This window comes from Myotis yumanensis, unplaced genomic scaffold, assembly GCF_028538775.1.
Source record: "Myotis yumanensis isolate MYYU_CA2020_CCGP unplaced genomic scaffold, mMyoYum1.0.hap1 SCAF_16, whole genome shotgun sequence".
Lineage (NCBI taxonomy): Eukaryota > Metazoa > Chordata > Mammalia > Chiroptera > Vespertilionidae > Myotis > Myotis yumanensis.
The window spans coordinates 44,583,352-44,596,640 of record NW_027223767.1 but is presented as its reverse complement, the minus strand read 5'-3'; the positions used below and the strand labels follow the sequence as shown (position 1 = coordinate 44,596,640).

The 13,289-nt window shown below is 41.7% G+C and overlaps 1 protein-coding gene across 2 annotated transcripts in view; it reads left to right on the top strand.

The window, feature by feature from the left end:
- The first annotated feature begins 2,501 nt into the window (after nucleotides 1-2,501).
- FBXL20 (F-box and leucine rich repeat protein 20) overlaps nucleotides 2,502-13,289 on the top strand; it is a 68,513-nt gene continuing 57,725 nt past the window's right edge. Inside the window, exon 1 of one of the 2 annotated variants that reach the window (XM_070394682.1) lies at nucleotides 2,502-2,665. In XM_070394682.1, coding sequence (XP_070250783.1) covers nucleotides 2,618-2,665 — 48 coding nt within the window. In that variant the 5' untranslated portion in view covers nucleotides 2,502-2,617. Of the gene's footprint in view, nucleotides 2,666-3,168; nucleotides 3,477-13,289 lie in introns of those variants that run through there. The other variant, XM_070394683.1, reaches the window with a different exon arrangement.

The following is a 13,289-nucleotide window of genomic DNA, read 5'->3' as shown; positions in this document are numbered from 1 at the left end:
CTCATTCTCCTGTTTCAAAAGACGGCAAGGACATGAAGTCAACTTCTACCTGTTTTCTGCTGCTGGTGTCTTAATGTATTCTTTGACTTGATTTCTCTTCTGTCTTTAGCTTCATGTTAGGGGTTCTTGGTTAAAACCTGCTCTGATGTACATGAAGATTTCAGGTTCAAAATCAGTATGTTTTAAAATAAGTATCGGGGGTGGATGGATGAAGCAGGATGTAATTGCCAAAACCAGGCTTGAGGTTGGTAGCTCTTGGAAAGATTTTTCTTAAGACCTACGTCTAAAAATTTAGTGCAGCAATATCATGAATTCTCAGAAAACAGAAACAAAATCTTTCAGGGAGTCTGTGAGTCATACAGTATTCAGTCAAGTTACTTAAAGCAGATGCCAGTATAAGAAACTCATTATCCACAATCCCTGGGCAATCTCATTGTCTTACCTCCCCCCTCTCCCCCTTCTTTTCAACCCTCTTCCTCCTTTATTTCTACCCTTAAGTTAGTTTTTTGAGGGATAGGAAGTGCTTAACATCTCAGAAACTAGGTTGGGAAACAGGTTCAGCTGTAAAAGCTGGGCTTTAAATTTTGAGTTTTAAAAATGTACATCAGGAGCAGCTGGGGAGGGTCTTTTCTAAAATCTTTGATTTGATTTTCTGTGTATATGGCTGTTCTGTAAATACTTTGGGGTTTTTCATTTTTTTGAAAGATAAAAATTTGGGATTTTCCCCCCAAAACATTACAAAAGAACCTGATTATTTACATGCAAATAAATTTCTTTGATAAAAAGTAATATGCCTATGTGTAATAAGTTTTTAACCTTTTAATAATGTTCATGTATGCTGGGGTCCAGCCCCAGCAGGTCCAGGGGTCCCCAAAGGTGTGGACGGAGTCAGCGAAGAAGGAATGACACGGAGAATCTCCAGCCAAAGTTCTGGTCGGGATCTCCAGCCAAGTTCTTGTTAGGATCTGATCAGGATCTGATGTTTAATGTCTTGTTACATCTGTATTTATACCAGTCGATTTCAATCCTGTCAATTTCTATTGCAAAGGTTAGGGCTTTCTTATCTCCATTCCAGGGAGTAAAGATTATGTAGTTTAAGCGTGATTGTTTGTAGTTAAAGTGATTAACTACCCGTCTGGCACTTAGTTAAGGGGTTGTATCCCCTCCCTAACCTCAGGGGAAAATCCCCACCTGGGGAAACAACCTTTCTCAGAGAGGTGACCTTGGTTAAAACAAGGAGAGCTAAGGAGAGCAAACATATTAAGAACAATATGCTATATATGCCAGGTCCCTTGAAACATATGCTGTGCAGATGTTTCTTTCCTGCAGCGACTGTGTCAAGCAGCAAGGATGGACCGGCTTCCGGCAAATGTATTCATCTTTTTAAAAGTTTGGTCAATTAAAATTTTATCAAAAAGTAAAAGTCTTCCTCCAGTAAGTATAACTTGAAATAGGTTAATTGGAAAAGATAATTGAAACAGGGAAACAGACCTGTGAAAGTTTCATTTGATATATCTGCTCGAGCCAGTTTTACTATTTTCTGCAGGCCTTAGTTACCAAATTAATCAGTTTTTGCTAGGAGAAAACTGTTCTTAGGTGAGCCATAACTAAAAGGCTGTATTTTTCTTTTCTTTTGTTTTTGGCTGAAGTGAAACAATAACATTAAAAGTACCTGTGAGGGGAGCGAACATAACAGCTAGATCTGGGTTTGTGGGCCTAAGAATGAGTTTCTGAAGCCGAGGTTTCTTGCTTAGGAAGCCCATTCTAGGGTAATGAAAATAAAAGTGCTTGAAGAGTTTGGTAATAAGCCTTACAGCTAAAACACCAATTTTTTTACAAACTCTCCAGCACTATTTGTTCGTCAGCTTGTAATGAGATTCATAACAAGTTGGTCACTAAAACTGCGAATTAAAGGAGGTATGAAGACAAACTCCTGCTGAAATTTGATAGTTTCTAATTTATCTTTGGGACATGATTCTGTGGTTTGTCGTTGTTTTAAGGGTAAACTCTTAACTCATGTAAATTTCGATCATGAATTTCCAGACCTTGAGGACTGGAGTTGCTAAAGCTTAATAACGCGATGACACAACCTGAGGAGTCAGATATATGTCAGTTTCCTTTCTGTAAGCGCCCCCGCCTACTTGGCCAGACAGGCCAGACACGCTTGGTTCTCCCGCCAAAGTGGCGTCAGGATCAGGTTCTCACCAACCAGAGCCCTGATTGGAGGACGGGCAGGCAGTGAGCCCATTGGGCGCCAGCGGCGGTCGTGGCGGAGAGGAGGGGGAATCCAGAGGCCCTTTCGCCTCGCCTGCCCCCACTTCCACCAAAGTGCACCCCTCCCCCAGCTAAAGGGATAATCTCCCCGCTCCAGCCCCCCGACCCCAAGGTGCGAGGTGCGGCCTCGCTGCATATCCCCGGAGCAGTGGGCAGCACAATGATCCCCCTGCCCTTCTGATCCATGCCCAGGGCGACCCACGCCCCGCAGCGGCCCTCCAGGCTTCCCTGCAACACCCGGTAATGCAATCCACGGGGGCGGGGGCGGCGGCAGCGGTAGCTACGGCAGCGGCGGCAGCAACAACAGCACTGTCCCAATCTAGCGACAACCAGAAAGAGGAAAATGGCTCCGAGCAGGGACCGCCTGCTGCACTTTGGGTTCAAGGCGACAGTGAGTGATAGGGGAAGGGAGCTGGGTGGCCGGGAAGGACGTGTGTGGCAACACAGGCTATTGGGGGAGAAGCGACCAGACGTAGGGGGCGGGGGAGGAACCAGACAGAAAGCTCAAGTGCTGGGTGGGTCCAGGCGTGCTCCGTGCCCGCGGAGGGGAGGCGAACGGGGGGCTCCGGTGCTGCGGGCAGTTGTCCTGCTTTCCTCGCTCTCCCGGACCCGCGAGCACGCGCGCACACGCACCCCCTCACAGCCCCTCCCAGACAGAACGACACACCGACACACAGACACTTCCCTGCCCCTCCCGCTCGCGGGGGGCCTGCCGGCCTGGGAGGCGAGAGCGGGCGTGCGCCGCCCCGCGCCCCGGCGCCTCCCGGGCCGACCGCTGTGGGCTGCGCCGGGAGTGGGGGAGGGGTGGTCCCGCGCCGCCGAGCGCTCCTCCTCCCCCCTCCCCACGCTGCTCCGGGGCCCGGGCGGCGCTGCCCAATGAGGAGCGGCGTTGCTGGCAGGTGGAGAGTGTTTTTGTTTTGGGTTGAAGTTGAGGCTGAGGAGAGCGAAGAGCTAAGCGACGAGAAGTCGCCGCCGCCGCCGGCGCCGCGGGAGGTGGAGGAGGCCCAGCCGGAGTCGAGGGTCCTTTCTCCCCGCCGACGGCCCCCGCCCGCCGCTCCGCCGCCTCCTTCCAGCCCCGGAACTCCCGGGCCTGCCCGGGGCCCCTCGCCTTTGCACTCCGCTCGCCGCAGCGCCGGGCCCCGGCCGCACCCGCCGGCCTCATGAGGAGGGACGTGAACGGAGTGACCAAGAGCAGGTTTGAGGTGTGAGCTTGGGGGGGCTAGGGCGACGTGAGGAAGGCGATTCCTCCTCCCGGGCCCCCCAGATTCGCTCCACACGGAGCCTCCTCCCTTTGCCCGGCGCCGTCACCCGCCGGCCGCTGGCGCTACCAGACTCTTCCCCATCCCCGCGGCCCGAACGCCTAGTGCAGCCCGGCCCCCCGAGTCCTCCGAGCTGGCCGCCTCCCGCCTCTTGCACTCGTGGGCCTCGGGGCGGGGGATTAGCTCTGGCGCCCTAATTCCCCGCCCCCCTCGGCTTTCAGTTCTTTACACAACCCTTGGCTGGCCTCCCTCCGCCCGGGAGAAAAAGCATCCCAGCTCCGACCGACCGGAGCTCGCTTTTCCTTCTGCCGCCTTGTTCGCGGAGCGAGGGGGGGTCCCCGATTGTGGGCCGGGGGGCCGTTTGTCGGAGCGGTGGAGACCGGGGGTGAAGCGGGGCCGTGGGGGCGGTCGGCGGGGGCGAGGGAGGCGACGCGGGCTCTGGTGCGGCGTGCGGCCGGGGCATTGTTCTGGAACTTCCTCTTCGGTCACTCATTGTTTCTGGGAACTAACTCTTCGACGTGTGTGAACGCTGCACAGGCGTGGAGATGGGGGCGAAGGCCTGGGGGGTGTCAGGAAACCCCTCCAGGGCTGTCCGTCTCTGAGAACTTCTCTGACGAGAGAGGTGTGTGGCCCTGAGATGGAGAAATGGGCGAGGAAATAAGGAAACGGCCGAAGGGCGTCTGTAGGGAGGAGGCAGGGAAGGGATTCCTTCGGGAAGGGAAGTCTTGTCACTTGTCATTTACAAGTCTCGAAGTCTTGCAAATGAGTTGCGGTCGCATTGACCAGGAGGTCTATCCCGGGGCTGAGAGAGAGGCGTCTACAACCGGAGGAGAAGGCGTTACCTGGCCTTTTCTGGCAGAGCGTCAGGCTGACCTGGGATCACTCGCGGCTCAGTGTACATCGCACGGGGTGTTTTTCTTCATTTCCATTTGAAGGATGAAATTGTAAGACGGTGAGACATACGTGGCGGAAACCTTGCCAACTAGGTGCAGAGGGTGAAATTGCTCCCCGAAGGTCTTAAGTTTAGTCTATTCCTTGATTTCTTTTTACGGTTATGGGGGAAATGGTTTTTTGTGTTGTTTTTTTTTTTAAATTTATCCACAAATGTCAAGGTAGGAAGTGTTTGGGGGAGGTATAAATTGAGGACTACCATGTTGCAAGCGAGGAGTGGAGAAAATTTTAAGGAATTGGTCTCTTCAGTGCTTTAATGTTTAACTTAATCACAGGAAGAAAGCACTATAGTGGCTATGATTTGGTTTTTAATTTATGTCGTCCTAATGTAGAGAGACCCAATAAACCTAATTTTTGGTGTTTTCGTATTCAGTACTGCTGTAAAAGTTGGGACTGTCATTAAAATTACTGAACCAGGAATCTTGAAAGCCCTCAAATACTGACGATTTGAGTAGGGAATACCCTTTTGCCATTGCAACCAGCTCTGTATCATTCATTTTGCTGTTCACTTTTAGGTTGTGTGAGTAACTGTTGGAAAGAGTTCTTTCGTAGTATGTGCTTTAAAATTGCATTTTTTTATAATTTATATTTTAATTCGTAGTTTACTTGTAGTCATGGTACTAAATTAATAAGAAAATTTATTGCTTTATTAAGCATGTCTATTTACCTTGATTGATATGTAACTAGCAGTTACAGCTTTCTAAACGTTTTTTTCTAATATATTTTTATTGATTTCAGAGATGAAGAGAGAGGGAGAGAGAGAGAGAAACATCAGTGATGAGAGAGAATCACTGATGGGCTGCCTCCTGCACCCCTGACCGAAATTGAACTTGGGACCCTTCAGTCCACAGGCTGATGCTCTATCCACTGAGCCAAGAATAAGGGGGGGGGGGGGGGGGGCGCGGCGGGGGGAGAAGCCCTCCTTGTACAGTGTTCATGATTAAAGTGTTTGTAAACCAAAAGCTACTCTTTTATTACGCCAAGTGTTCCATGCCAGAATACAAATGAAAAGGGCTGGAATTGGTGTATGTTACTGGGTTTCATCCTTTCTTTTTTAATCTGGGTATTTCTCTTTTTTTTAATATATTTTATTGATTTTTCACAGAGAGGAAGGGAGAGGGATAGAGAGTTAGAAACATCGATGAGAGAGAAACATCGATCAGCTGCCTCCTGCACACCCCCGACTGGGGATGTGCCTGCAACCAAGGTACATGCCCTTGGCCGGAATCGAACCCCGGACCCTTCAGCCCGCAGGGCGACGCTCCATCCACTGAGCCAAACAGGTCAGGGCAGTATTTCTTAAAATCATTTCTTTACTCTCCTAATTTATAAATAGTAAAACAATAAAATATTTTATCCTTTATGAAGTAATATACATTGCTAATTCATTGAAAACATTTTAAATATTCACTTTCAATGGATAGAAGATGCAGATAAGATAAAGCAGGCTTTTTAAAGGACTGATAATTTTATGATTGTAAGCAGACACCTGAGAATTTTTGTGAGTGCTGGAAAATTTTATAGCAAATAACATTTTAAATTAGTTATGGTTATTATAAAAAGTGAAAAATTCTTGCCTTTTTCTTGGCCACATTTTTTTTTCCTGGCAGAGAGAAGATAACCAAAGCTTATCTTTTTATAGTTGATTCATTAACATCTTTTTATAGGGATATCCTATGTATTATGCTTTAGGATGTTGTACCAGAAGGCCACAAACTTTAAATCTCACACTCAGGGATAGAGGTATAGGAAAAAATTTTAAGTTAAAATCAAGAGAGAGCACAACCTGTTAGCCACATATGTAGCATCCCATAAGTCAATAGCCAAAGTAGATGATTGTTGGATAGAAAAGTTAAAAGATACAGAGATGTGAAAATTATTGTTGTTCGTTGCTCTATCCCTTTGGCACTAAATCGATATAATAATAAATCTTAAACATTAACATAATGTGTGCCCAATTGTTTTAATCTCTTAATTGAAATTCATCATTCAGATACTTATTTTATTACTTATAGTAAACTTTGTTTTTCAGCAAATTTAATAATTTCAAATTTAATAATAGTTATTTCATCTTCCTACATATCCAGGCACTGAGCTAGGTGTTTTACCTCAGTTACTTCTGATTCTCACAATTCCATTTTACAGTTGAGGAAAACTGAGGCCTGAAAAGTGTTCAAGTTGCACAGCCAGTAAGTAGGAGAGCCAAGATTCCAATCTGCATTTTTTGACTCCACTTTATCATTCTGCTCCATGTTTTCTCCTAACAGCATAAAAGCCCATAAAATGTGTGGGGAAGAGTTTTCTAACGTTCTTCATCTATTGTATTTTATTTTGTCTTTGCTATCAAGAGAATGAAACTACCCTTCATCTTAAGTTCTGTAAACAATGTTATCTTAACACTCAGTGAGATTAGTGACAGGCGTGTACATTTAAATCTTTTTTGTTGTTGTTAAACCTCTCTACTTTGTCATGCTCTTATCTTAGTAGCTCCATTATGAGAACACAGAGGAAAAATTCTATCTTATTTGGGTTTATTAAAAAGTCTATCATTTGCCCTAGCTGGTTTGGCTCAGTGGGCAGAGTATTGGTTTGTGGACTGGAGGGTCCCAGGTTCGATTCCAGTTAAGGGCACATGCCCGGGTTATGGGCTCAATCGCCAGTAGGAGGCGGGCAGGAGGCAGCCAGTCATCATTGATGCTTCTCTCCTTTTCCCTCTCCCTTCCTCTCTGAAATCAATAAAAATATATATATTTTAAAAATCTAACATTTAAAAAGTTATAGTGATAATATTACCTGACATATGTCATCTTATAGTTTATTTAGTATCTGGAGATGTTAAGTGATAAGATCTAATTTGGGTATTTTGAAGTATTGTTCATTATTGCTTATCATTATACCTCATACAGTTAGGAAGTGATATGCTCTAATTTGGGTATTTTGAAGTGTTATTCATTATTGTTTTTAAGTAGAGGCCCGGTGCATGAATTCGTGCACGGTTAGGGTCTGGCCAGCCGCCCCGATCAGGGCCATCAGGCCGGCCCACCCCTGATCAAACTCTCAGTTGAACTGCTGGTCGAGGGGACAATTTGCATATTAGCCTTTTATTATATAGGATTATACCTCACTGCTTACTGTGATAAATCTATAATATTATAGCTTGCCTCACTTTATTAATTCAGTTTGTCCAAAATAAGAAAAAACATAAAAGGTGGTATGGCAGAAAGAACATACTACAGTGGGAGTTGAGAGAACTGGATAGTAGGTCTTGATTTTTGCCACCAACTAACTGTAATTTTTGTCATGATTTGAGAGAGAAAGAGATCGGTTTGTTGTTCCAGTTACTTATGCATTGATTGGTTGATTCTTGTATGTGCCCTGACTGGAAATCACACTGCAACCTTGGTATATACTGACAACACTTACCAACTAAACTACCCAGCCAGGGCCTGGTCATTTCTTTTCACTTTTCTGATTTGATCATTTCTCTCTGCAAAACAAGGGAGTTAGAATCAATTATAAAGGTTTCCTTTGTTTCAGAATCCCATGAATTTTTGAATAAAAGCAGAGGACCATATTTCTTTGGCCATTTCTTCTGAACCAAACAGCCACTCGTGATATTTTGTTTTAAAATTTGTAGGCTGACAGGAGCGTTGGGGGAGGGGAGAGAGATCAACCAATGAACTCTGGAAGACACAGACAGTGGGTGGTGAAGGCTTGAGGGGGAGGGAGGTGGAAGAAGGCAGTGGGGGCGGGGAGGAACATATGTAATACTTTCAGTAATAAAGATTTATTTTTTTTACTTTTTTAAAAAATATATTTTACTGATTTTTACAGAGAGAAAGGTAGAAGGATAGAGAGTTAGAAACATTGATGAGAGAGAAACATCAATCAGCTGCCTCCTGCACACCCCCTACTGGGTATGTGCCCGCAACCAAGGTACATGCCCTTGACCGGAATCGAACCTGAAACCCTTTAGTCTGCAGGCCGACGCTCTATCCACTGAGCCAAACCAGTTAGGGCAAGATTTATTTGAAAAAAATGGCTATCAGTAAACAGTCAAAAAGAAAATTTTGTAGTCTGAGTTGCACAGTACTGTTAAGCCTGCAATAATAACCTTTTTCCCCCTTAAGGTTTCATCTTTTAAAGGACATTTTGCATAGTAAATAACCATATTTTCCAATTCGGTGCATGTGGAAAATTATATATATTTTTCTAGTGGGCGAGAGTCATTTCACTCTATTTGAAAGGCATTACAATGAGAAAGAGTACTAGTAATACTAAGTGTTTTGAACACTTTATTATTTTTTGTTTTAACACTTTAGAGATTGGTTTGAAAGCAATCTAATACAGAAAATCCAAATTAGAAGTCTATGCTCTATAGGCGCATTCAGACAATCTGCCCTTTTTGAATAGTGTTATTGATGTTTCTTTATTGTATAATCATGGGTCCTTTTTTACTTTTTGAAGCACAATAACATTATATCATGTACTTACGTGGTAGTTCATTATTTAAAAATTAACATGTTTGTATCTTTGTAGTCTTCATAGGGATAAACCATTATGCATGTTTTCCATTAAGTTGTTAAAATATTTTAGCTTGGCAAAAACTTTACAAAACATATTCTTTTTTGTTGTTGTTGTTGTTAATACCAGAGGATAATTCCCTCTCCTCCCCCCCACCCCCAATTGATATTTCTAGAGAGTGGAAGGGAGGTGGGGAGAGAGAAACATTGATGTGAGAGAAACACATAGATTGGTTGCCTCCTGAACACACCTGACCGGGGTGGGGGAATCTAACCTGCAACCCAGGTATGTACCCTCAACTGGGAATCGAACCTTCAACCCTTTGGTGATCAGGCTGACACTGTAACTACTGAACACATCAGCTAGAGCAAAACCTATTTTTAAATCCTCAACTGAGGTTATTTTTATTGATTTTAGAGAGAAAAACATCAGTGTGAGAGAGAAACATTGATTGCTTGCCTCCTGTTCACATCCCATGGGGATTTGAACCTGCAACCTGGGTATGTGCCCTGATCTGTAATCGAACTCACAGCCTTTTGGTGTATGGGAGGATGCTCCCATCAACTGAGCCACCAGGCCAGGGCTGTAAAAATTCCATTTTCATTTCCAGAGTTGTCTTTTCAAGTCTTGGTCTCATTTCCTTTTTTACAAATTAATAAGTACTTTTGTTACAGCTAAGGATTCCATGCCTAGCCCTTAGATTACTGTTTCCCAACTGGTGACAGATTGGAAACTGAATTAAAATTTTAGTAACTACTACTGTGGTTTTGGAAGGGTATTTTTAGATGTTCAAAATAAAATATTCCGTTACACCAGGAAAATCCCAGGGAGGGAGGAAGAAGAAAGAATGCCCTTAAACTGACCAAATTTAGCTGCTTTCACATAGTTGTCTTTACAGTTTTCCTACTTGACCTTCCAGACTTAGTGAATTCTTGGGTCAGACTCCCACCCAAAATTGACTCAGGAAAATGGAGACATTCAAATGTGGTTTTACAGATTTATGTCTTAATGCACTTGGACTCATTTGAAAATGCTAACTTAATAGCAGCTAACAATAGGTGGTGGTATTGAACTAGGCAAAGGTATTTGTGTTTTAGCTTGCTTAATTATATAACTTTATATAATCAAATACTATTATGGTATTTGTTGGCGACTGTGACTTTCTGATCAACTGTAGGATGCAGGTAGGTAATTCATAATTAAAAGTAAAAAGAATGGAAAAGTGTTACTAGTTTTTCTTATAATTTGCAACAATAAGAAGGATGCCACAGGTTTAGCTATTCTGGGTGCTTCAAGTATGCTTTACTGTCTACCGAGAAAGGGGATTTATGTGGCAGGAGGGACAGGAAAAAAGAAAACAGTAAAATTTCTAGATTAAAGCAGGTTTTTTAATGTAGAGGAATACCTGTTCTTATGCATGTGTCATTCTTGGTTGACAGTTTAGGTCCAGGGAAGGTCATTACCAACTCACTATATCCTGAATTGCAGTTACCAACAAAACCTGTTTTGGTTTTTTGTTTTCCTTTTTGAAGGTGAGTGGGGAGAAGAAAAAGGAAAGAAGGGATTTGCAGTTCCCTGCAAATTAACAATTTAATGTTAATTTATAAATGTTAACTGCAAGGTTTTCTAGAGTTCCCTTTTAGAATATGTCATCCTTTGTCATTTTATTTTTGAACCAGATCATTTATATATTTAATGTTCTAATTTTGAAATTAATTTGAGTAAGGAAAGAATGAAAGTGTGAAGGCGATATCTTAAGGATTTTACAAAGGGAAATAATTCAGTTCTGAACTATGAAATAAGTACTTCCATATATATTTTAATTTTTCATAAACACACATATCTATGTACTGGTATCTATGTGACCTTGGGTAAGTTACCTCTCTGGACCTCTGTCTCAGCTCTGAAGTTCCTTCGAGCATGGTAATTCCATGATTCTCTGTAAATGAGTCTCCCAATTTGCTGTAGGTTAGCAATTAGATACTCAACTTATTGCCAGTGTTCTTATATTTCTTTACATAAAACTGCTCATAAAGACAGTCTTTGTGATCTTAACCTATATTCTGCTTTTGACTCCTGTTTATTTTTGCCTTGAATTCTGGTAAAAATGGAGGGAGACACTAGAATTAAAAAACAACTGTGCAATATCTGTCCAAATGAACTCCTTTGCCAAGGGAGTGAGGAATGGATATATAATGGTTGTGTGATATCCTGTACTTAATAGTGTGCTGTTATTAAATTGAAATTCTTAGGATTTATAGAGTATTATACCCTATTTAAGAGTATTAGCTTTGAAGTCAGTTTGAAAGTTTGAACCTTGGCTTGCCACTTACCATCTCTGTGACTTAGACAAGCTATTTAATGTCTCCAAGTCTCAAATTTTCTATCCAAAATGGGTGTTCTACCTACTGCACTGGATTGTGAGAATTAAATTCTGTAATGTTCGTGTAGCATTTAGCAAATTATCTACTGTACAGTAGGGCTCAATAAATAATAACTATTACTATATTTGTGGAGTAGAAATGTTTTTAAGTAGACTTTTTATAAATCATTTTCAATGCTTTGGAATTTACTATTTAAAGGAAAATTTCTCTTATAAAGAAAAGAATGTAACATTATCTCTTTGTTCATCTGATTTAGTTTTATATATTGGGTTTGTTCAATAGGAACTGCTGTGAATTTTAATCAACCTAGTTGAATGGTAATAATTTAGCAGTGTTTTAATCTGGAGTTTATACTGTAACCATTATTGTATTCATTGTTAGGCAGATATGGATAAATGTCTCCTAAGATGAGAATCTGGCACCCAGTTGTAAGTTGACATTTAAAACACTAGATCAGTCAGCATTTACCCCAGAAACTCCATTTTTTGATTTGTAGAAAATTAAGCTATGGCATGACTGAACATGCACAAGTAGCGATGCATTTATTTTTTGAAAAAGAACACTGCATTGCTAATACCTTTTCCCCACATGCATTCGTGTCCTTTTTTAAAAATAATTTACATGTTCTTCATGTAAAGAAGCTTATGTTGAAAAAAATTGCATCATAACTTATTTCTGCAACCCATTTGTAGGAAAGAAACCTGATATATCTTAGAATTCTCCATTACACATTTATTTAATACTAGAACTTTTTATATCATCATGAATGGTAACTTCGGGAAGATAAGGGACTTAATATTCAGTATTCTTTGTCAAAGCTGACTGGATTTATACCAAAGAAACTTCCCAAGTCTAAATCTACACAGCAGCAACAACAAATGCAGTTTTACTGAGGTCAACACATTCCTTAAGAAAGAATAATTATATTGAGATTAAAATCCTCAAAAGATGGATTGTAGGCCTTAAATGACATAAATTTTATTTGCACTCATCAGTCTCTGGTCCAGACAGAAAAGTTTATTCTAAATTAGGAATCAAGATCTCCACACAGACTGTGAACTCACACTGAGCCCCAGGAAAAACCATTTACATCTCTCTATCTTTACAATTCTAAATAAAATGAGATCTCTAGTTGTCTTTCTCTATTTTAACACAAACTGGATTCATGTTAAAGATTTAAATTTAATATAATGTATGTCAGATTTAATAAACCCAGAGCTCTTACTTTTTAAGACTACTCCCCCTGAGTTAAACAGACATTATTAAGGAGGAGTAAATAAAACTAAATTTCACTATGACAACTGAATTCTGTCGTAGAGATTAATAAGTATCAACCTGAATGGCTGTCAGACTCACTAGTGAAGTGTTTGCACAGTATTAATCCCTTGAAACCATTGTCATCCACTGAATGGGAGATCTGGGAATGGAAGTTTCCTAAGAGAGTGATAAAAATTTCTGTTAAAGAAATACGAATAGGGAATACAAAGATAATTTATATTTACAACGAATTCCATGAAATAATTTACATATCATGAATTTGAAATCATAAAATCAGTACCCCTTTTCTCAGGTTTCTATTCTATCCTAGATGTTTAGCCCTAGAAACAAGGTCTGCACCTAATCAATCAAATGTACAGCACCTAAAATATAGTTATTTTACAATTTGTCCATTTTATGTGATCTAGTACATTGTTTCACTAATGAAACCATCACACCACACTATACAGCCTCTCATCCTCCCCAAAACAGATATGTGTCAGAGCTCAGCAAAGCTTATCTGACCTTGCTCAGGGCTCAGAAAAATCTGGGTATAGAAAACCAAGGCATGCTATTGGTAGGAATTCAGTTCTGTTAGAAATTTATTTAGCACCAATTATGTGTTAGATATTGATAGGTG